This window comes from Cotesia typhae, unplaced genomic scaffold (genome assembly GCF_013202065.1).
Source record: "Cotesia typhae breed Kobodo isofemale line unplaced genomic scaffold, CoteBio_Ctyphae scaffold_152, whole genome shotgun sequence".
NCBI classification, from domain to species: domain Eukaryota; kingdom Metazoa; phylum Arthropoda; class Insecta; order Hymenoptera; family Braconidae; genus Cotesia; species Cotesia typhae.
The window spans coordinates 2,863,635-2,889,752 of NW_027423776.1; the positions used below are offsets into that span (position 1 = coordinate 2,863,635).

At 26.0% G+C, this 26,118-nt stretch overlaps 2 protein-coding genes across 5 annotated transcripts; one reads left to right on the plus strand and one right to left on the minus strand.

The window, feature by feature from the left end:
• Positions 1-1,871: 1,871 nt before the first annotated feature.
• On the minus strand, positions 1,872-16,975 carry Shi (dynamin-1 shibire). 4 transcript variants are annotated; one of them, XM_074256976.1, is made up of 16 exons: positions 16,336-16,975; positions 15,581-15,654; positions 15,065-15,214; positions 14,784-14,987; positions 14,518-14,710; positions 14,223-14,432; positions 13,601-13,800; positions 13,352-13,497; positions 13,101-13,258; positions 11,438-11,609; positions 11,119-11,364; positions 10,124-10,330; positions 9,871-10,046; positions 9,351-9,539; positions 6,707-6,799; positions 1,872-2,281 (listed from the first exon to the last, which is right to left on the minus strand). In XM_074256976.1, the coding sequence occupies exons 1-16, from the start codon at positions 16,506-16,508 to the stop codon at positions 2,218-2,220; spliced, it is 2,655 nt and encodes an 884-aa protein (XP_074113077.1). In that variant the 5' UTR covers positions 16,509-16,975; the 3' UTR covers positions 1,872-2,217. The 4 variants fall into 4 exon arrangements, with proteins under 4 accessions (XP_074113077.1, XP_074113075.1, XP_074113074.1 ...); XM_074256974.1 differs by lacking the exon at positions 6,707-6,799 and having other exon boundaries at positions 16,336-16,965; XM_074256973.1 differs by lacking the exon at positions 1,872-2,281 and having other exon boundaries at positions 2,635-6,799; positions 16,336-16,955.
• A 6,088-nt stretch (positions 16,976-23,063) lies between these two features.
• Positions 23,064-26,118, plus strand: Ppv (Protein phosphatase V). The gene is made up of 7 exons (XM_074256977.1): positions 23,064-23,185; positions 23,369-23,464; positions 23,595-23,802; positions 24,151-24,230; positions 24,302-24,407; positions 24,740-24,901; positions 25,438-26,118. The coding sequence occupies exons 1-7, from the start codon at positions 23,117-23,119 to the stop codon at positions 25,626-25,628; spliced, it is 912 nt and encodes a 303-aa protein (XP_074113078.1). The 5' UTR covers positions 23,064-23,116; the 3' UTR covers positions 25,629-26,118.

Consider the following 26,118-nt stretch of genomic DNA (forward strand, 5'->3'; position numbering starts at 1 on the left):
TTTTTTTTGTTTATTAATTGGAATAGAAAATACTACCTATATAAAAAAAATTTTTTCTTCATACCTCGGTCGAAAGTACGTACTTTCCTCTCTAATGGCAGGAAAGAAAGTTTAACATTAACTCCCTGTGAGAAGTACACGCGCGCCCTCTGTAACGGCGGGAGGAAAGAATTTCTCATGCGTAATTACACTTGTAACTAGGGACTGTTTATTCCGTCACTATAGCAAATTCTTAACCGCTGTAATTTCTATTGCTATCTCTAACCTTAAAAATATTTATCAATGTTGTTTTGTCATCTGTTAAATAAGAAAAATTTCTGAAAATAATGTTCATACCAGTAAACTATCATCAGAATACTCATCTAAAAATTTTAATTTGAATAATCAAGTTATGAATTATCAAAACTGTATACTCAGTGGAGATATAATTTTTAACTGCTCCAATATCAAGTTTGAAAACTGTGTATTTTATGAAAGGATTATTAATAATTGCGATCATTCAAGAGAAAATTGAAACGATTAAAAAAAATGCAATAAGAGTTTTTCGCTTATAAAATGTTTTGTTTGATAAATTTTATAATAACTAATATAGTTTGTTAAAATAATGAAAATAAATACATCTTTGAAAAAATGAAATTAATTTATTTTTAAAAAATATGACCAGACTTGACTCTTCGAATGTATTTGATGCCTGCCCCCACGACCAGCAGCACTCGCTTCGCTCGTGCCGCAAATGTCGGAGCAGGATCAAGACATACTTATCTGCACTTGAAGTTAAAAAAAGTAAAATTGATAACGTAGTTTCGACCGGCTATGAAGAAAAATCGTATACACTACACAGGCCAAAAGTTGAAATTTCGGTCCTAGTAGTGTAATATACTATTTATTTAGAGATTTAAATTTAATTACTTTCCAGAAATAATATCTTTTGGAATGATTTTCAGGATTTATAAATATGAATAACTATGTTGATTAGATAAAAAAAAAAAACAAATTTTTTTATACTTCGAAAACGATTTATTTTTTTTTCGTGTAAATTAAAAAGGAATATTGTTTTTAATACTAAAACACTTTGATCTATACATAAATTATGAAACTGAAATCAACAATAGTTCACACCCGATCATTTGCCTTAAGTGACGGAGAGTCGTGCAATTATTCATATCAGTACTTTTTAAATTTACAAATTCAATTTAGTTAACATTAACATAGCATTCTCTTATTAATTATTGCGGCCTCAATTACCTGAGTGTTTTATAGAACAAAATACGCTTAATCGACAATATGATACAATTATTTATATGAATTGTCTAACTTAGAAATTAAAGAAAAAAAAAAAAAATCGTCTTTTTCATGAAAATAAGCGTTTCTCTTGATAACAATCGAGGTAATTGTGTTTCTTTCAAATAATTGTCAAGATTAATTGTTAGTAATGTCCAGTAAATAAAAAATGGCTATAATACTGGTCGTATAATTTAAATTTCTTAATTTCAGATAGCCGTGAAAATTTTTATCCATTGACAAAAATTATTTATAAGAATAAGTATACAAAATATTTATTTACATAGATTTTTGGACAATACTACATAGTAAATTACTATCAAGTATATAATTAATAGTTTAATTTAAACTAATTTACTTAAAATATATTATAAATTACGAATGATTTAATTAAGGGGCTTATTAATTATAATTTAAATAATGATATAATTATTAATGATATAAAAAAATAATAAACAGCCATTATTTATTCTTAACACAAGGGAAACGATTCAAAATAGTTATCTTGACTGATTATTATAATATCGCTTATCATAATACTTTTTTCATGTATCCTGTGGTGATGTATGCATCAATAACAATTGCCCATGATTGATAAAAAAAAATTTAATAATTTATAAAAATTTTAATCACAAAAGGAATTACTGAATTATTTATGATTACTAGCAGTCTTGGCCATAACCAAGGGATGGTCTTGGTCTTCCTTGAGGTTTTTTTTTGCTTTACTCTTTTTTTTTTTTTAATATTTATACCACGTAAAGTCTATTTGTAAAGTTATGGTTAAAATATTTAGCTGCCAAAATTTCAAATAAAAAAAAAAAAATAAATAAAATAAAAAAAAGAAGACTTAAAATATTGGACTTGTTGTATTCGTTGATTTCCTTGAAACAGCTCTTGATGTTGGCAATTACGCAGGAAAATTATAAATCCCTTAGTTCAATTAAGTCGGCCAGAATATGGTCTATCAGGAATACGGGGAGGAATATTGGGTACAGGGCGCCTAAACAAACATATTAGATGTATTATAAATAATTGTAAAAATATTTTAATTAAATAGATAAAAAAAAACATATAATAAAATATTTTTTATAGAAATAAACCTTTTAAGTAATGCTATCAGTTCTTAGGTAAAAGAAAAATTGCATATCTGCAAGAGAAGAAAAAGCACCAATGCCATAATTACAAAACAATAATAATATAAAAAAAAAACTAACTTTAAAACAAACGCAAGCATCAAAGCAATAAAATAAGTAATCATGCAGAATAAATTAAAAATAAAATAAATAAACAATCTGTATAAGGAAATAAAGGATGAAAATTATAACAGGTGCCAATAAATATATAGAATGTAAATTCATATTTCTTTACTGTAAATTGTAATATTGTATGTTTACAATTGAAAATGCGTACTTCAGCATTCACCATAATGATTATTTTTTTTTATTATTTTTCATCTCTTATTTTTACTTATATATATATATATATATATATATATATTCTATAACATATTATATGTTCTATATATACATTTACATTGCAATAAAAAGTATGGCAAGTCGTTTTACTTTTGAATAGTATCAATGTTGTACATATGTATATTATTTTTACTCTTGAATTTAGTGATCATATATTTCTATAGTCAAAGAAAATATAATTTAAAAATTTTTATTATTATTAATTGAGTAGTATAACAATTTTTAATATCATATCATCGAATTGAAGTGTTTAATTATTTTTTTAAATAAAATTGTAATAATCGAAATTTATTATTTCTACTATTAATTAAATTTACGCTTTTGTTTACTGAAAATTGGTTGTAAAATAAACCACAATTATTTTATTTAATTCAAATACTTAAACTATTTTGAAAACAGTTTTTAATTCTTCTTATTACATATAAAAAGTAAAATGACTTGTCAAAAAATAGTGATATACTTCTCGTAATGAGAATATTCCGTAGCAAGGCATAACCTGATTCTGCAAAGTAATGCTAATAATTATATCCATAATCCTACGTTTAATTGTTGTTCAATCTGTCTATTATATTTCATTTCATTACTCATTTTTCTTGCTTTTCATTTTTTAGTTTTAATATTTACTAACGTGATAATACGCGTTTCAAAAAGGCGGTAATGGTTTTTCAAATTATTTTTTCATAGTATGATAACATCATATCTGTTGTGTTAAACTTAGCTGGCATACAACACAATCATTTTTGTTTAATGATTTGACTTTCTATCGCGTCTCTTAATATTTCGTTTAACATATGAGTGATCTAATTTGAATGATTCTCGCAGTGCATTAAATGTAAGGCTATTAAACAAAAGCGATATCGCTTCAAACAGTAATTTTTTTATCTATTTAAATATTTTCTCTTTTCATAGCATAAATTACGAAGCGTGAATCATTATCGATTAATAGCTATATCAGAATCATGTGAAATTTTTTTTTCAACTAAAAAAAAATTTTTATCATTTATTTTTTCATTCCAAGGAGATCTATTTTTTAACTATAATATAATTTTACATTGGGGGACTATATTTTGACTAATTTTTTATTTAATGATTATATTACTTTCTACAAATAATTATTAACATTATTTTTTGAACTTAGCAGTTCAATACTGGAAGATTTCATTAAATTAAAAATAATAAAATAAATTAGCCTCCATTATTTTATAAAAAAAATTTTTGTAATTTATCCATCGTTTTAAATTTTGTTTGCAATGATAAAAATTTCATAAAAATACAAACGTCAGTCACAATCGGATACACACAAAAATTATTATGTTTTATTTACTGTAGAGTTTATTATGTAAAAACATTGTTTCGGATTTTATTAATGCTTTATACTTTTGTAAAGTAAAACCATTAATTTAAAAAAAAAAAAAAAAAAACCTTTTAATTTTGAATTTAAAATAATAATTTAAAGAAAAAAAACTGAAAATTTCTCAACAAAATGACGATTTAATATTCAATGAAATCAACGATTGAACAACTAAGCTATAAGCATACTTTTAAAATTTTTAAATCTTGTCTTACGGTAATTGTGTCAACATAGTTACACAAGCAAGTGATCAATTTAGTGCATTATATTTCAATGATAACGAAGATATATCAAAGCCCCTATTAGTGTTTACACCCTCATAAAATTTAAACTCCTTTTTTATATTGTTTATAAAGTAGGCAAGTATGTATATTATAATATTTTATTATTATTTATTTCAACATTAAGTTTATTAAATTTTTAATCGATTAATTGACTTGTCAGTGTCACCATTTGTAAAATGAAATAATAAAATTATAAATATTATAAAAAAGAAAAAATAATCTGTGATTGTAAAGCACAGTTTTATTATTTAATTGCTGGAAGTTTAACTAAAATCTGTTTCCCTATTATAGGTATATCTAGGAATAAATTTGACAAGTCTTAAATAAATATTACATATTATTTTGGCTACTATATAGTGTTAAAATAATTGAAAGACTACGATTTTTATAAAAATTAAAAATACCATCGACATTAATATTAAATAAATAATTAATACTTTTATTATTGCTAACGTTCATCAGATCATATGTTATAATGTTTACATTATTATCGATAATGATGAAATAATAAAATTCAGTAAAACCCCCTTAAACAAAAACTGAAATTTTCGTTGTCAAATATTAACTAAAATTTACAAAAAAATACGATAAAATAAATAAATAATACGAATAAAGCAGAAAGTGCAATAGTGTACCCATAAAATTAACTACTTGATATGCCATTTTATATGCCCCATACTAAAAATTAGTACCTAAATTACTTTGACATTTTTTTATCAATTCATCATTATTATTTATAAAATAATATTTCGTAATGTCAAAGTTTATAAACTAATATCAAATGTACTATTCGCTAACAAGCATGGGACATGACAATTTAATTATTTATTTGCAACAACAATTATCGTAATAATTATAGCTTTGAAATATCATTATTTTTATGTATATTATTTAATGTCTTTTTTTTTTCTTATTGATCTATTTAACTCAGGTATACCAGTGCATGGAATGTAAATGTACTAATTTTCACTGTACAATAACATTACAATAATCCATTTCTGATTACAGTTAAACATTATTTATTTATTTTTCTTTTTCTTTCTTTTTTATTGATATTATTTTCCATTAGAAAATAAATAATATGTATCTGCATATATTTTTTTTTTTTTTATCTTCATTTTATCAATATTCATTGATGCGTAATCAGAAATTTATGTACATCAAATTTCAATTAAAGTAAAAAAAAATTGACAATTGTCGTTTTTTATGACAGAAAAAAAGTTATTAGGCCCAGCAAAAAATATATTTAAATTAAAATATAATTTATTCTGCCCATTATTATCAATGATCTTTCCAATATTTTGATTTCATTTAGCTGTATTATTACAACTATAAACAATTGTGTAAAGTATATTTCAATTTAATCGATAATTTCTACAACGTTACTGTGCTTTATCTGTCATTATTTTCAAACGTTTTTACTACATTTAATTTTTTTTTTTTTTTTTTTTTAATAAATAATTGATGAATTAGTGGAAGTTTAAATATACAAAGTTATAATGATTATTATAATTATTTTCAATAATCTACATCTGAGTAGAATTCAACATCAACAAATTTTAAAAATATTTTCAGATAACAAAGTAGTAGTTTAAATGAAATTGTCTTCATAGATTAAAATTACACAACTTATTTTTTTTTCTTGTTTTCAATTCCGATTAACGCGTGAATAGTTTTAAGTTTTTATCGCAACACTTTTCTTCAATAATTTATTTGAACAATTCATATATATTTTAAAAAGACTAACAGCATGACAGAATTAATTATTATTGTTATCATTATTTATTTATTATTTTATTTATTTTTTTTTTTTACAATAAAACTTTGTTTCTTTTCAATAATTTACACATAATTTTAGTCTGTGTTTTAATAACAGTATAAATGCTTGTGGAATGATTTTGCTTTTTTAAAGACGATTATAATACAAGGGTTCTTAAGTAGACTTTTCAGGAAATTAATTAAATACTTCTGGTAATAATTAATTAATTATAAATTTTTGAATGCATAAGGCTTTTTGCATCGGTAGTTTATACTAACAAAATGAAAAAAGAAGCCTTCTCCATTAATCAAGTTTGGGGACATGCAAATAGAAAGAGCAGTTATTCGCAAACTTGTTACATTTTTAAAAACAGAAATAAAAAGTATTAGTGCATTTGCAACCCTGAATAGTCTACCGTACTACGTAATTAGATTTTGTAGAACACGTCTGTTACGACAAGAAGTGAAGACTTAATTATTGTTTATTTATATTCTTTAATTGAAATTAAAAATTATTAATTAAATATATTGAAAGCCATCGTATTGCGTTTATTTACTTGATCCTGAATGCATCCATCAGCTCGTTCACAGCAGCATTAGCAGCAGCTTGTGTCGCGGCTTGAGTCACTCTTTGTTGGATACCTCCGCGACTAAACATACCACGTATAAACTTTGAGCTATGCTCTTATTTTTTTTTATTTCTTATTTTATTTTATGTTATTTGACGTCAACTCATGATTTTTACTATTTTTCTTTTTATACTAATAGAAAACACCCAAAAGAATGCATCGTTTAAAAAAAAGAGTCTTTATCTTTATTCTTAAAATTTTTACTTTAATTGAGCAATATATGATAATCAAAATTTAAGCATCAAAATGTTTGAACGAAAATTCTAAGCTTAATGCAGGCACCGACTTATGATTTTAACTTTTGCGTAAAAGAATATTTTTTTTTTTATGAAAATAAACTAAAACCATTTGTTAAAAATAAAGCATAAAAAAGCCATAATCGTGTAATGTAAAATATACCTCACATTTAATAACATTAGTTCATTACTGATATAATTACTATTTATGTTTTATACATCTTGTTTGAAAAATTAAGTATTTAGGCTACAGAGCGCGTCTAAGAAGTAGACATCTAAACATTTATTTAAAGAATATATTAAAATACATAAAAAAATATACCAACTTTTTTCACATCATAATTTAGGAATAGTCTACTAACTTTTTTTAATTTAAAATTTTTTTAAATATTAGACGATAGTTTAAAAATTTTTTTCAACTTCTTCATTCTTTAAATTTTGCAGTAATCTGTTATCTAACTCTCTAATTTGCATTCATTTAAAAAATAAGTTTACAATATCATGGGAAAAAAAGAGTACAACTGTTGCTATTTTGCATAATAGTCTATCGTATGCATTTTATATTTTGCGTCGTCAAAAGTTAATCTTTTTTATCGTCAATATAAATAATTAAGTTTATATAAACTTAGTCAGTTCTAGTGGTTAAGTAATTAGTATGCTTGTCACTCGAATTCGATTACCGGTCATTAACAGTTTCTTGAACTCCAGTAGTAGTTAAAATATTCGTTTCGTCTTTGTGCTACTATAAACAACTTTACGGTAATTAAAGGCAGTTGCAACCACAATTTAATAGTGATAATCAGAATAAAAAGGAAAAGAAAAGAGGAAGAAATAAGGAAGGAGAAAGTAAACTTTATAAAAAAAATCAGGAAACAATATACAAATAAAACCGAATCATTCAAGCCATTTTATGAAGAAGTTCTCGAAAAAAATACTTGATCATTCAACTACCGTCTAGTATATTTAAACAAATTAAAAAATTTTTGAAGTCAACACCTCGAACGTTCATTTAATTTTTGAGAAAAAAAATCATTCGTATTACTGACTTGTTTTCATTCTTTGAACAATTGAACAAATTGTGCTTTCATTTTAGATTCAAGCATTTCGCGCCATTTTTATCTCAGATCTCAATTTATTTTGTAGTTGGATTTTTTTTTAATTATACTCTCTACAACGCAATCTATATATAAACATATATGTATGTATGTATATGCAAATAAAGACTAGCCGTCAGTTAAACCACGCATCGACGCTCTGTCATCTGTTTAGTTGTTCAATTGTTCATGTAATACAATTGAGTCAGAAATATGAATTATATTTTTTTTTTTAAATTAAATGAGTGGCGCACTTTTGGATTATCGAAACCTTTTTTTCTTAATTTTTTTGGAAGAGTATTTTAATAATGCCTATAAATGGCTTTTTAAAGTTTAAACTTTATTGAGAAGATAAAACAATTTTTTTTTAACTCCTTCAACTTTTTACTAAAATACGCATTTTTAAAGAGTTGGTATTTCATAAAAATACTTGTTATATCAGTAATAAATAAAAAAAAAAAAAAAAAAAAAAAAAAAAACAAAGCTAATAAAACTTGAGGTAAATTTCAATTTATCCGGCTACGGTCTTTAAATATATTTATATATATTGAAAATCTGTCATGCTGTTAGTTAGTAAATAAACTTGTTTATTTCTTTTTAAGCTAATAGAAAACTATGATACCAGCATTTTTGGTCTACTTTAGTTTTGTTATATTTTTTTTTTAGCAAAACAAACAAAATGTACAACATATTATTAAATAGGTCCTGATCATAATTATTTTGTATCGCTGGACCTAATTTCCATTTCAGAAATAAATATATAAACTCTGCTTATTGTACATACATTTTTGTACTTATTATTATTAATTAATAGTAATAATTATTATTATCATTAATCATAGTTTATCCGAATATAAATTAAAAATTAAAACAAATAAATGAATGGTTTAATACGATCAGAAACAAAAAAATTGTAGAAGGATTATAAAAAAACAAGTTATTACAATTTTTTTCCGAAATGTTGACTAGTTAAATGCAACGGGTATACTGATTAGTAGAGAAAGGACTTGTGTTAGTGCGAAGACTTATTGTCGGCGCCTGCAATAGAAAGTGATGTTAGCACCAAAGCCCAAAATGATTTGCGCGATGTTTTATTAGTTTTATAATAATATAATAAAAAACAAGTTAAACACAGTGCCGAAATTAAGAATATTTTTAATGATGCTTTCACATGGGCACTTGTGACATAAACGATAAAAAAAAATATAAAATAAGATATATATTATTTATTTGAGTACTTACGATGGGATTAGGGGAGGTGGAAGCCCGGGTGTTCCACGTGATGGTGGTGGTCCACCAGGTCCAGGTCGGTTGGGGATAGCTGGAGCTGGTCGTCCACCTGCTGGTACTGGTGGTGGTGCTCGTGAACTTGCAGGTGGTGGAGGTTGAGTCACACCACGTCTAGGACCTCCTGGTGAAGGTGGCGACAATCTAAAACAATAATTTACGTTTATTAAACACATGTCAGATCATTTAATTAATGCATAACTAAATTATTTAAAATTTTTGTTCTTCATTTATTGCTCTTGGTGTTACTAAAAAACTAGATACAATAATTCGTGAAGGGTTTCTACAAACGGGCGATTTAAAACAGAATAAAATATCGAGTAATCGTCTTACCCATAACTGTGACATTGATGTTTGATAGTATGTAGCAAAGACACATAATAAACAATATGGAGAAGACAGAAAATGATTTAATTTAAAAATTGTTTTTTGTTATGTAGAGTTAGAATCGCTAATAATTTAACGCGATATTTACCTTGGGTTTTCACCCGATGCAAGCCAATCATTTTTCACTGGTGGTGGTACAGGTGTTGATACTGTAGCCATTGATACATCTCCAATTATACGCAGAGCTTCTTTGCATGCATGATACATTCGCAACATTTCTTCTCGTTTCTGAGCTTCTTCCGGTGACTCTTCCATCATTGAAGACTAATAAAAATTGATATTGTTTAGTATAAGTGTAATAAAGAATTATTAAATAAGTTATTTTATAAATTTTAATTTACCTGATCACCACTGGCATATAAATGAGCTAATAATTCTCCATTTATAAAATCCTTGGCGTTATTGATTATTAAATGCATTATTGTTTTTGGAACAAGATCTCGAGTAGTCTTTGTAACTATTTTCATGTATGAATCAACCAAGTTTCTTATCGTCTCCACTTGACGTTCCAATTGTGGATCCATTGAGGACTGACCTTCATTACCACCCTTCAAATAATTGTATTGCAACATTAAAATGATTTACTTTAAATAATTAATTTACTAAAAACCAATTAGTATTAAATAAAAAACTAAACTCGTGTTATGTATAGAAAGTTATTATATATGCACTAATTGATACATATGTTTTTAGTGCTAGCCGGGTAAATTATAAAAAAATGTGTTTGTTTATGTTCTTAAAGCTTTGTATCACTTAACAATACATTAGGTGGCGTTTGTGTTGTTTCTTTTAACTTGTGAGATCATTGTCAAGTTGATCAAACTTTACGAACCTCATATCCTTCCTTTCGATGTTCAAAGTTTATAAATAAAACAAAATTAATTTAATAATAAAATAAATAACTTTGCAATCAAATTACTTATTTTTTAATGTAAAGAAAAAAAATATAAAAAAAAAAAAATTGTACGTGCATTTATTAAATGCTGAGTAACACAATTTATTTGTCAATTGTCTTTTTAAAATTTTCATACGCTTAAAAAAAATGTAAATAATGCATTAAATGCATTAAATGTTAGAGATAAGATGTTGATAGATTAATTTTGGGAGGTAAAGTCTTATCACTATGTTATTTTTCAAAAGAAATTATTCAATTCACACATCCTTAATTGTGACTCACCAAAATTTTGTTATCCTACAAATAATATAATCTTTGTATGAATATAAATAGAAATTCAATGAAAAAAAAAAAAGTAAGAAAAATGTTTCATCTAGATTCCTAATTTCAGTATAAGTCGATATAACAATAAGTGATTATAAAATAGCAAGTGATAATTACCTCGCCATCACCATTGGCAGCTTCTGTTGATTTCTCAGGATAAACACCAGCTCGCAAGAAAGATGCTTTCCAAGAATCAACATCGTCTTGAGTTTCACAACTAAGCTCAAGTTGCTTATAATCTTTATAAACGTTGCGACCTTCGGGGTTAAATAGTGCAAATAAATGACGTCGTGACATGAATCCTTGTTCCAGATCGCGAAGTTTTAAGCCATCCAGTGGTAACATATATTTTTTTTCACGCTCCTAAAAATTTATGAAAAGTAAGTTCAAGTAAACTAAGTTTTCAGTAAAAAATTTAATTTTTTAAAAAACTTACCTCTTCGTCTTTAAACCAAGATATACTCTCAGATGTTAAAACAAACCAGTAGTCTCTTGAACCACCTTTCATAATACCTAAATTATGGATACACATGTAACCTTTACGAATAACTTGATTGCCAAGTGTATGACGTCCGGCTTTAACAGCATTCTCGGAAGATTGTTGAGCGCTAAAACAAATTAAAAATATTTTTATTATTTCATTAAAAGTTATTTGTAAAAAAAATAATTGTTTATGTAGTAATATTAATAATAAAAATAATAAAATAAATAATAATAAAAAAAAAATAAAAAAAAAAATAATAATAATAGTAATAAAATGAAAGAAATAATAACAATAACGAAAATGATTTTTTTTTAAGCATTAAAATTATGAATTTCACAATGCTGTTTTCTTTTCAACTATCAGTAAGTACATTAATTTTAATACGTAAAAAAAACAACTTTTATGCAAACGAAAAAAAAAAAGCAAATTAATATTTTAAGCAATTATTAACTAGATCCAACTAAATCACTTAAACTATAATAATTTCAATGATTTTATTGTTGTTCATGTTGGTATGAATTTGCTTTTATGATATCAATCCAAATTATAAAAGAAGCATCAACTTTTCATGAAAAATAGATATGATGAAAATCAAGAAAAAAATAAGAAAGAAAAAAAAATTTTAATATAATAGTAAAAATAAAAAAAACTAGTAATTGATAAAAAATAAAACAATTAATAATTAGAGATTATAATTAAATAAAAAAATATTATTTCCTTGCGATTGATGTTGATGTTTTCTTACCTTGAATTATAAATACTGGCGGCCGCGCTGCCAATATAATTAAATAATTGTTTTTATTTATGACGATTTTAACGCATAGCGAAGTATGAAAAATATAGAAAATTCAGATAGAAAAATAAAAAAAAACGTATCATTTTTGATAGCAAAGAAATGCAAATTAAAAAAATTAAAATTCTCAAACTTGTTAAAAATTCTAAAAAATTATATCTAACCAATAGCTGTTATATATTTAAAATAAAAAAAAATCAATATTATTGAATACTAAATTATGCCTGTGTGTAGTATAAATGTGATAAAGTGATTATTTTGATTCTAGTGCAAGTGCTTCATTGATTTTAATGCAACGGTGTTTATATTTCATTTCTGTCAACTTCAATACTTTTTTTTTTTTTAATCATTAACAACCAATTATCTAAAGAAAAGCAGTAGTTACTTTAATTTTGAAACAAACAAAGCGCTAAATTATAAATCAATAATTTACTGCTGTATTTACGTATAATTATTGCTACAAAATAAATAAAATAAATTAATAATTTGATTCACTCGTTATGTGTCAGTTATTTACGAGTTATAGAATTATAATATTATGGATGCAGTGAAATATACTGTATTTTTAAGCGTGAAAAAATTACATTTACGTCCAAGTTTTACAACAAAATATCTACTTTAAATAATAACAATCAAAAAATAACAAATTTATTGAATGAGAAAGTATATATATGATGAATTGATTTACGAACAAATATAAAATATATCACAGAAAAAATAAAAAAAGCAGCGCCAATTAAAAAATCATTCTATGCTTAAGCTATAGAATTCAACAGTAAAAAAAAAAAAAATAAAAAAGAAATAAACATAACTATATCTTACTTGGCAAAACCTATGAAATCTTCATGATTAGTATTCATATAAGCCAACTCGCAATCAACGAGAAGAATTAGTTGTTCTTTACAAAGCTGTTCTCGTTGTCTGACATAAGTAGTAATTATTCGTTCAGTTTCTTCTCTTAGTCTAGGATAGCGTGACATCTAAAATATTAATTTAATTATATTAATATCAAAAAAACTTTTAATATATTTATCTGAATACATTCATCCAGATTATTATTGATTTAAACTAACCCTATCTGTACAAATGCGCACAACATTACTAAGTTCTTGTACGACTAGGTCAACACATTTTAAACTTGGCTCTTTTAACCTATTTATTTGTTTTTTCACAATAGCTTCAAAGGCCATGTCAGGAGTGAAGAGTCCCACCCTAATACCTAAAAAAATTTTTAAATAAAAATAAGTTATTGTCTTTAAAAATTACATAGCATTGAAAAAACATAACAAATAAATTTATTTCAATTATGAAACAAAATTTACCATGAATATTTCTGATTGCAAATGCAATCTCTCTGCGTAATTCCTTTTCATCAAATTCCATTTTAACAATTTCGAAAGGAAATCTTTCGTGGAACAATCGATTTATTTTAGCACCACCACTCAATTCCATTGTATTTATTTGAGCAGATCCAGAGCCTTCAATAGTTCTTTCAAAATCTGATTGTAGTTGTTGAATCATCCTTAAAACAATAAGTGTTTAAATTAAATACTTTGTTGTTTAAATAATGTTGTTAATTATTGTAAGCTAAGAGCCTTGGAATCATTAAATGGTCGATTAAAAGAAAAAAAAAAAGTCTTAAAGCAAATTGGTTATTAAAGAAAAATCAAATGTCACTCGTAATAATAATGAGTTATTCAATTTAATAAAAATAACCATGCGGTAGAATAAAAAAAAAATAAAACTCCCAATTAAAAATTAAAACGCGAAAAATAAAATACCTACATAAACATTTGAATCGATCTGAAAACAGTACAAAATAATTGACTCCAGTAGATGCCAAGACCCTAATATCGATTGTATCAATTGTAAACTATATTGATTTATCGGTTTTATTAAAAATAAAATTTGAAAAATGATATTAACACAAATTTATTTACTTACTGCAACATGGCTTTTGTTTTAATGGCAGGATCATCCGGCCTAAAATGCTTATATTGTTCAACATCTTTTTCCAAAGTCAACAATTGCTTTTGTAATCTGTCACGTAATGCTGGTAGAGTATCTCGAATATGGTTAGTCAATTGTTGATTAAGAACTCGCTGTAAATACGGTGTTCCCAATCTGTCTGCCAAATGTCGATATGATGGATGGCTAAATTAAAAAATAGAATTAAATTTATACAAATACTAAAAAATTTGAATATTCTATTTTTTACATCAGTAGAAATAAATAATACCTGAGGAAAAATTTTCTTTCAGCTGCCAAAGCATTTTTAATGTCTTTCCTTCCATCAATATCCTTCTGACTTCGGTTTACCACACCAATATACCCTCGTCGCAAGGGTAACAATTTATTTTCCAGAATATCTCGTGCATCTGTACCTTCGTCCATAAGATCGAGCTTAGTGATAACACCAATTGTTCTAACACCTTTAATAATTTTATGATTATTAAATATTTCATTTAACAAAATCAAAATAAATAATATTAATCGTCTATTTACCCTGAAGATCAACTTCTTTGGCAAGTTTTAAAGCATCACTGTTAGCTAAATCAGTGTTTGCTGGTGTCACTGCTAATATGAGACAATTTTCTTTTCTTATAAATTGGAAAATCATTCCTTTAATTTGATTTTCGATATCAGCAGGTTGATCACCGATTGGAACTTTTGTAAGACCAGGCAAATCAATCAGAGTCAAATTCAAGACTGCAAAGATATTGTCATTAAATGATTGTTCATGGAATGAGTAAAGATTTAGGAAAATAAATCGAAAACATTTATACCATTTGGCGAATAAACTCTCAAGTTTATGGGTACATTCGATATTCCTTTATTACTTCCTGTAACTCGATCAGTTTCTGCCTCGATCTCTCTACGAACCTCATCAAAATCCACGAATTTTTTACCTTTACAGTGCAAAAATTCTGCATATTCTGTAATAATAATTTTAAAAAATTTTTATAAGTTCAAAAATAACCAAACAAAAAATTAAAAGTATTTTTTTTGTCATAGTATCAAGTTCATTAGTCTTAAATTACATTTATGATTTTATTATCACTTATTTGAAGCATCCAGGATGTAAGATAATGAATGAACGATAGTCAAAGAGGAAGTTTTATTATTTAGATTAATAAAATAGAAAAGACTTCATTGATTCAGAGTAATTTCTACAATTCTTAAATCTTAAATAGATAAATAAAGAAAAAAAAACTTTTACTATTTAATTACCATAAGTACATATGCAACGTTTTAATAGACAAAAAAAAATACTATTTAATGATATCATATAACTGACTCACCAGTAGTGCTGTTGATGAGTTGTAAAATGAGTGGTCTTCTTGTTACAATCCCTGATCCTCTTGGCAGGAAGTCTCTGTAAATAATAGTATCATTTAATATTTTTATCAATCAATAAAATTTTATTAATTAATAATAATAATGACAATAATAAAAAAATGCAATAAAAGATTAAAAAATCGAATTTTTTTTTTTAAATATAGAAAATTTTATTAAATAATTAAAAATATTTATGAATTGATAATTCTAATAAAGTAGTAAATACTATAAATTTATGGAGTATTTAAACACATTGAGTAGCGAATAAAACGACTGACAGGCTTTCACGAGTGGGCGCCTTGACGTCATAAAACTTGGGCCGATATTGCCGATAGAGATATAAGTGCTCCATAATAATAATGTATTTACCATTAGTCGAATTTGATTAAAAAATCTATATTAAATGTCACACAAATTATATTTTGTATAAATACGTACTAATGACATTTTATCAAAATTAATAATTACTTATGATTAAAATGAAAAATAAAAAATTCCATTACGACGTAACTTTAATCGCCACGCCTTGTATTAAATATAAAGATTCAATAGTTAAAAGAGAGATATAGAAAGATGTAAAGAAAGAGGACAAGATTTTTAATCAATAGAAGTGCTCTCCATACTGTCAGATATTCTCTAGGTACAAAAACAATGATGGCTAAACTTATAATAAATAAAGTAATTTTTTATAATATTATATAGAGATGTCATAACTTACTTTCCAACAAAATTTTCTAAAACGGAACTTTTTCCCGCACTTTGACCACCCACAACAGCAATTTGGGGAAGATCCAATTGCATAGATACTCCAAGTTGAGTAAAAGCATCTTGGAGTTTATTAACAATTGGAATTAATTGTTCCATACCCACGTTACCCACGGTACTAGACATGATTTATAGATTTATGTGTATCGTCAACTAGGAGAAGACGTATCACCGCGGCTTACGCCGTTTATTACTTGCGTCCTGATGATACTCTTCTCGTGGACGTTAATCGAGCTTGTCTACTTCTACTTGTGATTACAGATTTTACTGCCACCACCTCTTTGTAAAACGGCTAAACGAAATCTTTCTTCCTATTCGCTGGCGGTAGTGGATATTAGCAAAATGGCCGATATCACTTTTTTTGTCACATTCATTCTTAAAGAATAGATATTTTTTTTCTTAACCACATCTTCATTATTTTAATTATTATTTTGTACGATTTTGGTAATACTATTGGAGCACTTATTTATTTACTACTACAATGACTGAGAAGAGTAATCAAGAACCGAGGTTCTCCTTTTACCACCGTGTAAGTAGTATCTTACATATACACACATTGAGAACGATTCAATCGATAATAGAAGCGTGCGCAGTGAGAATCTTGTCATGACCCATGACCTAGTTTTAATGTCCAGATAAAAATCCATATTTTACTTTCAGTAGATGATCAATCGTTATTACTCTTACTGAAATAATTAAAAATTAGTTTTTCTTTAGTTACTGTTATGATTAATATTTTTAATATTAACTAATAATTTATAAATTATTTTACATAATAAATCAAATTTTTATTTTTTCAAAATTACCATATGAGTTTTCGTCAAAAATACAACACATTTTTTATTATATTAATTTACTTGCTTCTGTATGTACTGATATCAATATTAATATAAACAATACGGATTATTTATTTATTAGAAAATAGTGATGAAAAATTATCAATTTTTAATTTTTCTTTCATTATATTATATCTGTATATTTTATAACCATATATATGGTTATTACCCTGATAGCCAGCGCTTTCTCAGTAAGTGTTGACTCCCAGCAGTTACGGTTAAGTTATACATCAAGTTGGCGGTAATTCTTCACTCAACAACAGTTGTAAGCAAATTGACAGAAATCTACGGCCGCAACTTGAATACAAGTTAACAATCAAACTTGTAGTTAAATTTCCTTTCAACTTTACTACAATTTGAAGGAAATACTTGTACAACAAGTTTTGACGTCTATTTGCAGAGTAAGTTATAGGTAACTAATAGGTAATCGCTCGCTTTGCCAACTCTTTCCGTCAAGTTTGCTTCAAATTGCGGACGTAGATTGACAGTAACTTATAGGTAAGGTGGCTATCAGGGTAAAGTATTACTTACTTTTTAATGTTGATTTTAATCGGACAATTAGTGTTCTACTTAACCGACTGTACATAAAGCTAATTAAACAAGAATGAGTGATTAATTGCTATACCGCCATCTACAGTAAAACTTATTTCAGAAAATTTATTTTTTTAAAGTAACAATTCAAAAAATTCTTTTAATTTGTTCTGAGAAGAATTCGAGAAAACTTACAAAACTTATTTTATTGTAAATTGACACAATGCTTACCATAATAAATCGTGCTAAAGATTTAATATCAACAAATATAAGTATTGTCGTGTAAAAATATTGATATTACATTATGAAATTTTTTTTTTTTTTTACGGACTCCTGAAAATAAAAATATCTATAAATATTTTCGACATAATAAATGTTTTAGTCAAATACTTATTGATTGCTGAATAATAAGATAGTCAATATAAGACTTCATTAATCATTTAAATAAAGTACACTTAGTTTTATTTGTGAATAAAAACTATTCTTTGGATTATTAATATTCAAAAAATAAAATAAAATTTTAATAAGTATAGGTACTTGTTCATAAAAATATTATTCGGGTTATAAAAAAGATTTTAATATTAAATGTACTAACTTTTACTTACTACTCGTTGTAAATATATAGAGACTTATTGTATATTGATTTTTCTTACGTGAAATAATGTATACTTTAATTAAAATATGAAAATTAATTACATACTAAATTGAGTTAGCTAACGAAATAGATGTTATGGTTATACTTAAAAATAAGAAAACATTAGAAAATTTGAATAATAATAATAATTATTATTATTATTATGCAAAGACAAAGTACAGTTACAGATAATGCATTCCAAGCAACGATGATCTCGTAATTGCTACCACCAAATATAGCCTTTTCTAAGGATTCTATACACTGATAAAAAAAATGACTTGAGTCAAGAGAATAAATTCTTGAAACAAGAAAATTTTCTTAGCTCAAGAATTTATTCTCTTGACTCAAGAAAATCATTTTCTTCAAAATAGGATTCTTGGTTCAAGAGTTTGGCTCTTGAGTCAAGTCAATTTTTTTATCAGTGTACAATAGGGTGGGTCAAAAAAATCGAATAATTTATTTTTGATTTTATACTCTGAAAAATAGGTTCGTAGACACCTAAAAAGAATTCTCTCCAAGTATAAGCTCTTAATTATAACGGGAAGGTCCTCCGCTTTGCGGGTTTCTATTTTTTTCGAATAATCAGATAAAAAAATTTATATCTCGCTTCCAACTGCTTGGAAAAATATTCCGTGGCATAGATTTTGTGAGAAATTGAATGCTTTACAAAAAAGGTCTCTTATGACTTTTTCAAAAACTCAACCGATTAAAAGATATTCATAGTTGAAGTTTGGCTATTTTAAGGAAAATATTCGTTTTTATTATGAATTTTATAAGTCGATGAAAAAAATTATTTCGGATTGCGGAACTCATGATTTTGTAGGAAATTTACTGCTCTACAAAAATGGTCTCTTATGATTTTTGATTAAGTGAAGCCGTTACGAGATATTCATCGTCAAACATTAACGAATATCAATATTTCCAGTTTTTGATCAATAATTCGATAAATTTTAATTTAAACTATGAGTTTCAGGAAAATTTACATAAATTTGAGTTTCGATCGATAAAGAAATGTTATAATAAGTTAGATAAAGAATTATTGGAATTATCATTGTTTTTCCTTGGAGAAATGCCTCAAGAAAAGATTTCTTTCAAACGTCCTGGTGCTGTTCATCATGCTAGATGGATGGCTAAGGCCATTTATAGTTTGAAAATGTATCTATTCAGAGATGAATTCAAACTCTCTCAGAAAGAATTGCATGGTCTTCGTCATTTCTGTATTTTTATAGTCACATTGTATTTAAAAGCTTGGTTTTCATCAACTTCTGCAACAACTGCTGCTTATCATGACTTGCAGTTTATGAAAAATTTATTGGAGTACAAAAATATCAATCCTTTGATTTCTTCAGCTACGTGTGAAAAAATGATTTCGCACTTATGGTATTTGAGCGATGAACTTGCCATTTTATCACTGTTTGACGATGGCGTTCCATTAGAAGTAAAAAAAAGTATTGTTGAAGCTGTTAATACTCGTGAAGGTACAGATTCTAAAGCTAAAAGATTTGTAATTGCTAAAAAGATTTGAATTCATTGGCGCAGAGAACTCTGAGTGACTTTGTGTCTAAAAAGTCATTAAATCTTTTCAAAATCTTCGATCTACCGTATGACTTTCTTGATGTCGATGTTGAATTATGGCCTACTAATGAGAGTTATCTCGAAAATAAAGAATACTTTCAACAACTAAAAGTTGTCAATGATTCAGCAGAGCGAGCTGTTGCATTAGTCAGTGAATATAATCAATGCTTGACAAAAATGAAGAACAATTCCAGTACTTATTGCAAGTTGTCAAAGAACATCAAAAACATTCCCGAATTGTAATAAAAGAAATTATTTATAGTAATAGCGTACTGTTATGTTAAAAATATAGACAATTATATTGCAATTGATAATTCAATAAAAAATTTATATATAAAAAAGTTAAATACTGGTTGTTTCTCACTTGATTCAATACTTTTCATATTAAATTTGACATAGAAATATGTCATTCACTTCAAATTAAACTAATCATTGGCTATATGTCGAAAAAAATGCTCTAATTTCTTGTTTTAATGCAATCAAACAAGCTCAAGACTGAAAACAATATTAAAAAAATTGTTTATAACATTTCTTTATCGATCGAAACTCAAATTTATGTAAATTTTCCTGAAACTCATAGTTTAAATTAAAATTTATCGAATTATTGATCAAAAACTGGAAATATTGATATTCGTTAATGTTTGACGATGAATATCTCGTAACGGCTTCACTTAATCAAAAAATCATAAGAGACCATTTTTGTAGAGCAGTAAATTTCCTACAAAATCATGAGTTCCGCAATCCGAAATAATTTTTTTCATCGACTTATAAAATTCATAATAAAAACGAATATTTTCCTTAAAATAGCCAAACTTCAACTATGAATATCTTTTAATCGGTTGAGTTTTTGAAAAAGTCATAAGAGACCTTTTTATAAAGCATTCAATTTCTCACAAAATCTATGCCACGGAATATTTTTCCAAGCAGTTGGAAGCGAGATATAAATTTTTTTATCTGATTATTCGAAAAAAATAGAAACCCGCAAAGCGGAGGACCTTCCCGTTATAATTAAGAGCTTATACTTGGAGAGAATTCTTTTTAGGTGTCTACGAACCTATTTTTCAGAGTATAAAGTCATAAATAAATTATTCGATTTTTTTGACCCACCCTAGTGTACAACAATTGAAATACTTCACGTTGAGTATTGTCCGGGAAAAAGTAATGCAAGCTTCTCAATCATCATCACCATCATCATCGTCATTATCTATATGAATTTAATCAGACTTTTGTAGATTTTGATTACTTTTTCCCAGGTTCTTTACCGAGTGTCTCTTAAGTTTCGATTCTTCAACACTGAAATCATCAAATATTCTCTCTATGATAGTAAAAGGAAGATGATTGTAAATTTAAATTTTAATCTCAATCATTACGCACTCTTTTTAGTTTCATTAATTGAATAGCATTTAATAAAATTATTAATAAATTCTTAATAAAATTGTTCAAAAACTTTTAATAAAATTCAGTTTGCAAAATTTTATGGCTATCCAGTTATCCTAAACGTAGAGCTAATTTTTCAAGAGTAATTAACAGTAAATTATGAAAATTTACATGGCATAAAGTTAAAATTATAGTTTTTTTCATTTCATAAACTTGTTGACGAAGTCACTATATTTACTTCGTATTTTCTAAAATTTTTAAAACCAAATTGTGAAAAGATTTATATACGATGGTAAGTTTATCGTTTAAATTAATTATATTCCTAAATTTAAAAATGAACTTAAATGGGCTTACTTGGTACACAAAACAATTGATTTAAGCTCATGTAAGCTCATTTTTTCGACTTAGGTTGACGCTCTGATTTACATTCAGTAGATGATCAATGCAAATGTTTTTTTGAATCCTGAATGATAAGGTAATAACCAATTCAAATTTCTCCTATTGAGCATGACAATAAACAATTCAGATCCACTGAATAGTGGTTTAATAAAATTTTCAAAGCTTCGACATGATAATTATCCACGGCTAGATATAACGAAGTTTCATTAGCTTGACGTAGTGATTAATATCGATTTTTTCTATTGTTGAGTAAAGATTGCAAAAGTACACTTTTCAGACTGTTGCCTTTTTTGAATTTAGTGGTATTAGTCGTAAGATAAATTTATAAACATCGTCTTGTTTCTCGATTTCAGTACCCAAAATTATTTTTAAACAATAGAGGACCTATCAAATATGAATATTATTCACTCGATATCGGAGACTACATTTGTTAATTTTTTTTTTATTTTAATTAAACTTTTAAATGATAAAATTTCAATAATTCTATGTTTTCATTTTCTTCTTGATTTTTATGACATTAAAGTTAGCAATCACTTGATCATTTTTTAATTTTTTTTAACAAAAAAATTTGTTCCAAAAAATTGTTTTAAAAATTGGATTTTTAATTTATTAAAATTTTTACATGTCATATTTTTTTATAATTTTTTTTTTGCCATAATTTATTTGTTAAAAAAATTCCTAAAATTAATAAATATCTGCTAAATTAATTTTCATTTGATTTGGGTTTTCTCAACTCATTTTTGGTTTTGTGCATAGTTTCTTGCAAATTAAGTTGTAGAATTTATTTAAAACTATCATATAAAAATATAAATACTAGGGTGTACCAAAAATGTAACTTCCTTAATGGACTTTTTAAAATTGGCATTTTGAGTTCCTCTTTTAACAGGAGTTGTGTTTGGGCATTTCCTGACATATTTTAAGCGTTAAGGATTTATTTAATTTCGGCCAAATTTTGAAATTTTGAAATTCCAGCAAAAATGCCTAAACAAAACTCCTGGTAAAAAATTCTAAGTATTTTTTTTAAATAATAAATAAATTAAACATTAGTGGGGTTTCTTAAACGAGGACTTTTCTGCAAGAGTTTTACCTGAGAACAGTAAAATTATTAATTTGTCTTTTACCACCTGACACCGGCTACAGTTTATTTGTATGGGTTGTCCGCGGGGTTGACCACGACGTTCTTAATGTAGGCTACTTTAATAATAAAAATAATTATAATAATAGTAATGTTAATCGAAGTGAGAGTAGGCCATGCTAGAGTCGCCCCTGTATATTATTTAATACAAAAAGAATAAATAATACTTACTATCTTTTTCTCTCTGTCTATAGTTAGTGACGATGGCAGCACAAGTTCTTCTTTGAGTAGTTTTTATTACACCAAAATGTCAGACATCGATAACTGGATCGACGTAGCAAAACAATGCAAATATTTGCCTGAAAATGATCTTAAGGTATTTCATTAATTAAATCGTAGTATATTTCAACTAACCTCCAAGGCTTATTTTCATAAAACCAATTATTTCTAGTAGAAATTAACTAATTATAGTTATTATGTTGAGGTTAGAATCATAACGCTTTATTTGATGATGAATAGCAATAATTGTTTTATCATTGTTTATAATAATTATCCATAGAAACTTTGTGACATTGTGTGTGATTTATTGCTGGAAGAGTCCAATATTCAGCCAGTATCAACTCCAGTAACCGTTTGTGGTGATATTCATGGACAGGTAAACAATGAAAACATTTTTTTTTTATAAATCTTTATTCTTAATATTTTTCGAGTATATTATATTGTTCTGTGTTGTATATGATTGTATTTATTATCAATATATTAATGTTTAATTATTTGTCTTACAGTTTTATGATTTGGAAGAGTTATTCCGGAATGGAGGTCCAGTGCCTGACACTAATTATATATTTATGGGAGATTTTGTAGATAGAGGATACTACAGCTTAGAAACCTTCACACGACTGTTAACTCTTAAAGCTAAATGGTCTGATAGAATAACATTATTACGTGGAAATCATGAATCACGACAAATTACACAAGTTTATGGATTTTACGGTATTTTCATTAATTTATAATTTTTAATTTGCGTTTGTAGTATCACACTGAAGTTGACCGATATTAAAAATTCTTGTAGAATTTTATAGCAATTAAATTATAATAAGAAGAATTTAATTAAAAAGTTTCACATGTGAAAATTAATAAAAATTACATGTGAAAATTTTTAGAAGCATTTCTTTATTGTAACTAATTTGTTAAAAAAATTTTTAAAATTGACTGTTGACGGCTAACTTCAGTAGTATTTTGTAGTACTATCATTCACTAAATCATTATTTTTAGTCAGTTATCTATTATTTTGTAGAATATATGTTAAAACATTAATTAATACTTTTTTTTAAATAATAGATGAATGTGAAATGAAGTATGGCAATGCGAATCCATGGAAATATTGTTGCAGAGTATTTGATCTACTTACTGTGGCTGCCGTATGTATAAAATAAATATTATTAATCGTTGTGTAAATAACAATATCTTCATTGTATAAAATTTTTGACAGTTGATCGATGAACGAGTACTTTGTGTACATGGTGGTTTATCTCCAGCTATTAGAACGTTGGATCAAATTAGAACGATTGAAAGGAATCAAGAAATTCCTCATAAAGGTAAACTAATGCATCAATTATCATTTTAAGAGCGGTTGATAGTTAATTTTCAAACGTATTTTGCTCATGCATAAAATAAAATTTCTAAAAAAAACGCTAATTTAATTATCTATCGAAGAGCGAAGCGCTTTTTTGGAAAATTTTAATTCATTTATGCATAAAATGCGTTTTAAGATTCCATTTATTGTAAAAGTATGACAGAGATACTTCCGTTTGATCATTAGAGGAAGAAAGAGAAAAAAGTGTAAACCCTTCTTATTAAGCATAAAATTTCTCACCGAAAAAAGTATAAAATTATTAATTTGTTATTTTTTTTTTTTTTTTTTTTTAAGGAGCTTTTTGTGACTTATTATGGTCGGATCCAGAAGACGTTGATGCATGGGCCGTAAGTCCACGTGGTGCCGGTTGGTTATTTGGGAGTAAAGTAACTCATAAATTTATGGAAATAAATGATTTAGAACTTATATGCAGAGCTCATCAATTGGTGCATGAAGGTAAGTTACGTAAATTATTAAGCTCTACATCAACGATTCAATATTTATATTTACATTTACTAATGACTTGATAATTCAAATTATTATTTGTTCAAAACTAGTGTCAACTCCGAAATTATTTTTTATCTATCATACTTTTTTTATTTTTGACCTCTGTTTTTCAACTCGTTAAATCTAAAAATATTTAAAATTCAGAATTTTTTAACGTAAATTAAAAATTTGGAAGTTTATATCTATTTTAAAAATACGTACGTACCGAAAATTTATGTCATTCATGAAAATTATTCTCACTCAATATTAAAACTTATGTAACTATAATAACATTTTCCTTTGAAATTTCGATTAATTTTTTAAAATCTTAATATTGTTTTGTTGTAATTTATCAATCAGTTATAGAATTACAGTACGTCAAAATTATTAAACCAAGATAAAAAAATATTGAAATCGTTAATCAATATTCGAAAGTTTAGTTATTGAGAGAAGAATTGAAAATTTTGTTGCTGAGATAAATAATAATATTTACGTTTTCATTTCAGGATTTAGGTACATGTTTGACGATAAACTTGTGACAGTATGGTCAGCACCTAATTATTGTTATCGTTGCGGAAATGTAGCTAGTATATTGAATTTTACAAGTGTTGATCAAAGAAGTACAATATTATTTCAAGCTGTGCCAGATTCAGAAAGAGTTATACCGTCTTTAACCATTACGCCGTATTTTTTGTGATCAATTATAGAATACCGGTTTTTGGAATAGAAAATAATGTACTTGGAATCATGATCTAATTCATTATCAATTCTCTTACTGATCAATGAATTCTGCTAATTGTAATGTTGATTTCAACCATGAAGAAGTAGATAAGGCAAGATCGTTTTTATCATGATAAATATAATAGTAAACAATTTCCACCAATTTTACATTATTTTATATTAAAAAGAGATAAAATAATGATATGCTTTTAGTCGGATCAACAAATTCATCTGGCATGATATTTAAAAAAATAGTTATATGATATATTTATGATTAATGCAGACGTCAGTACAACAAATTTTGTCTAGTGTAATAAACCTGAAATTTCATACTCGGAGCTTCTAAATAACTAATAGTTTGTCGGCAACGGCTATTTAAAAAAAAAAAAAAAAAAAAAAAAAAAATTGTAAAAAAATAATTTGTTCATCAAACATTCCGGCAAGTAAAAAGGCTCTATAAAGAATAA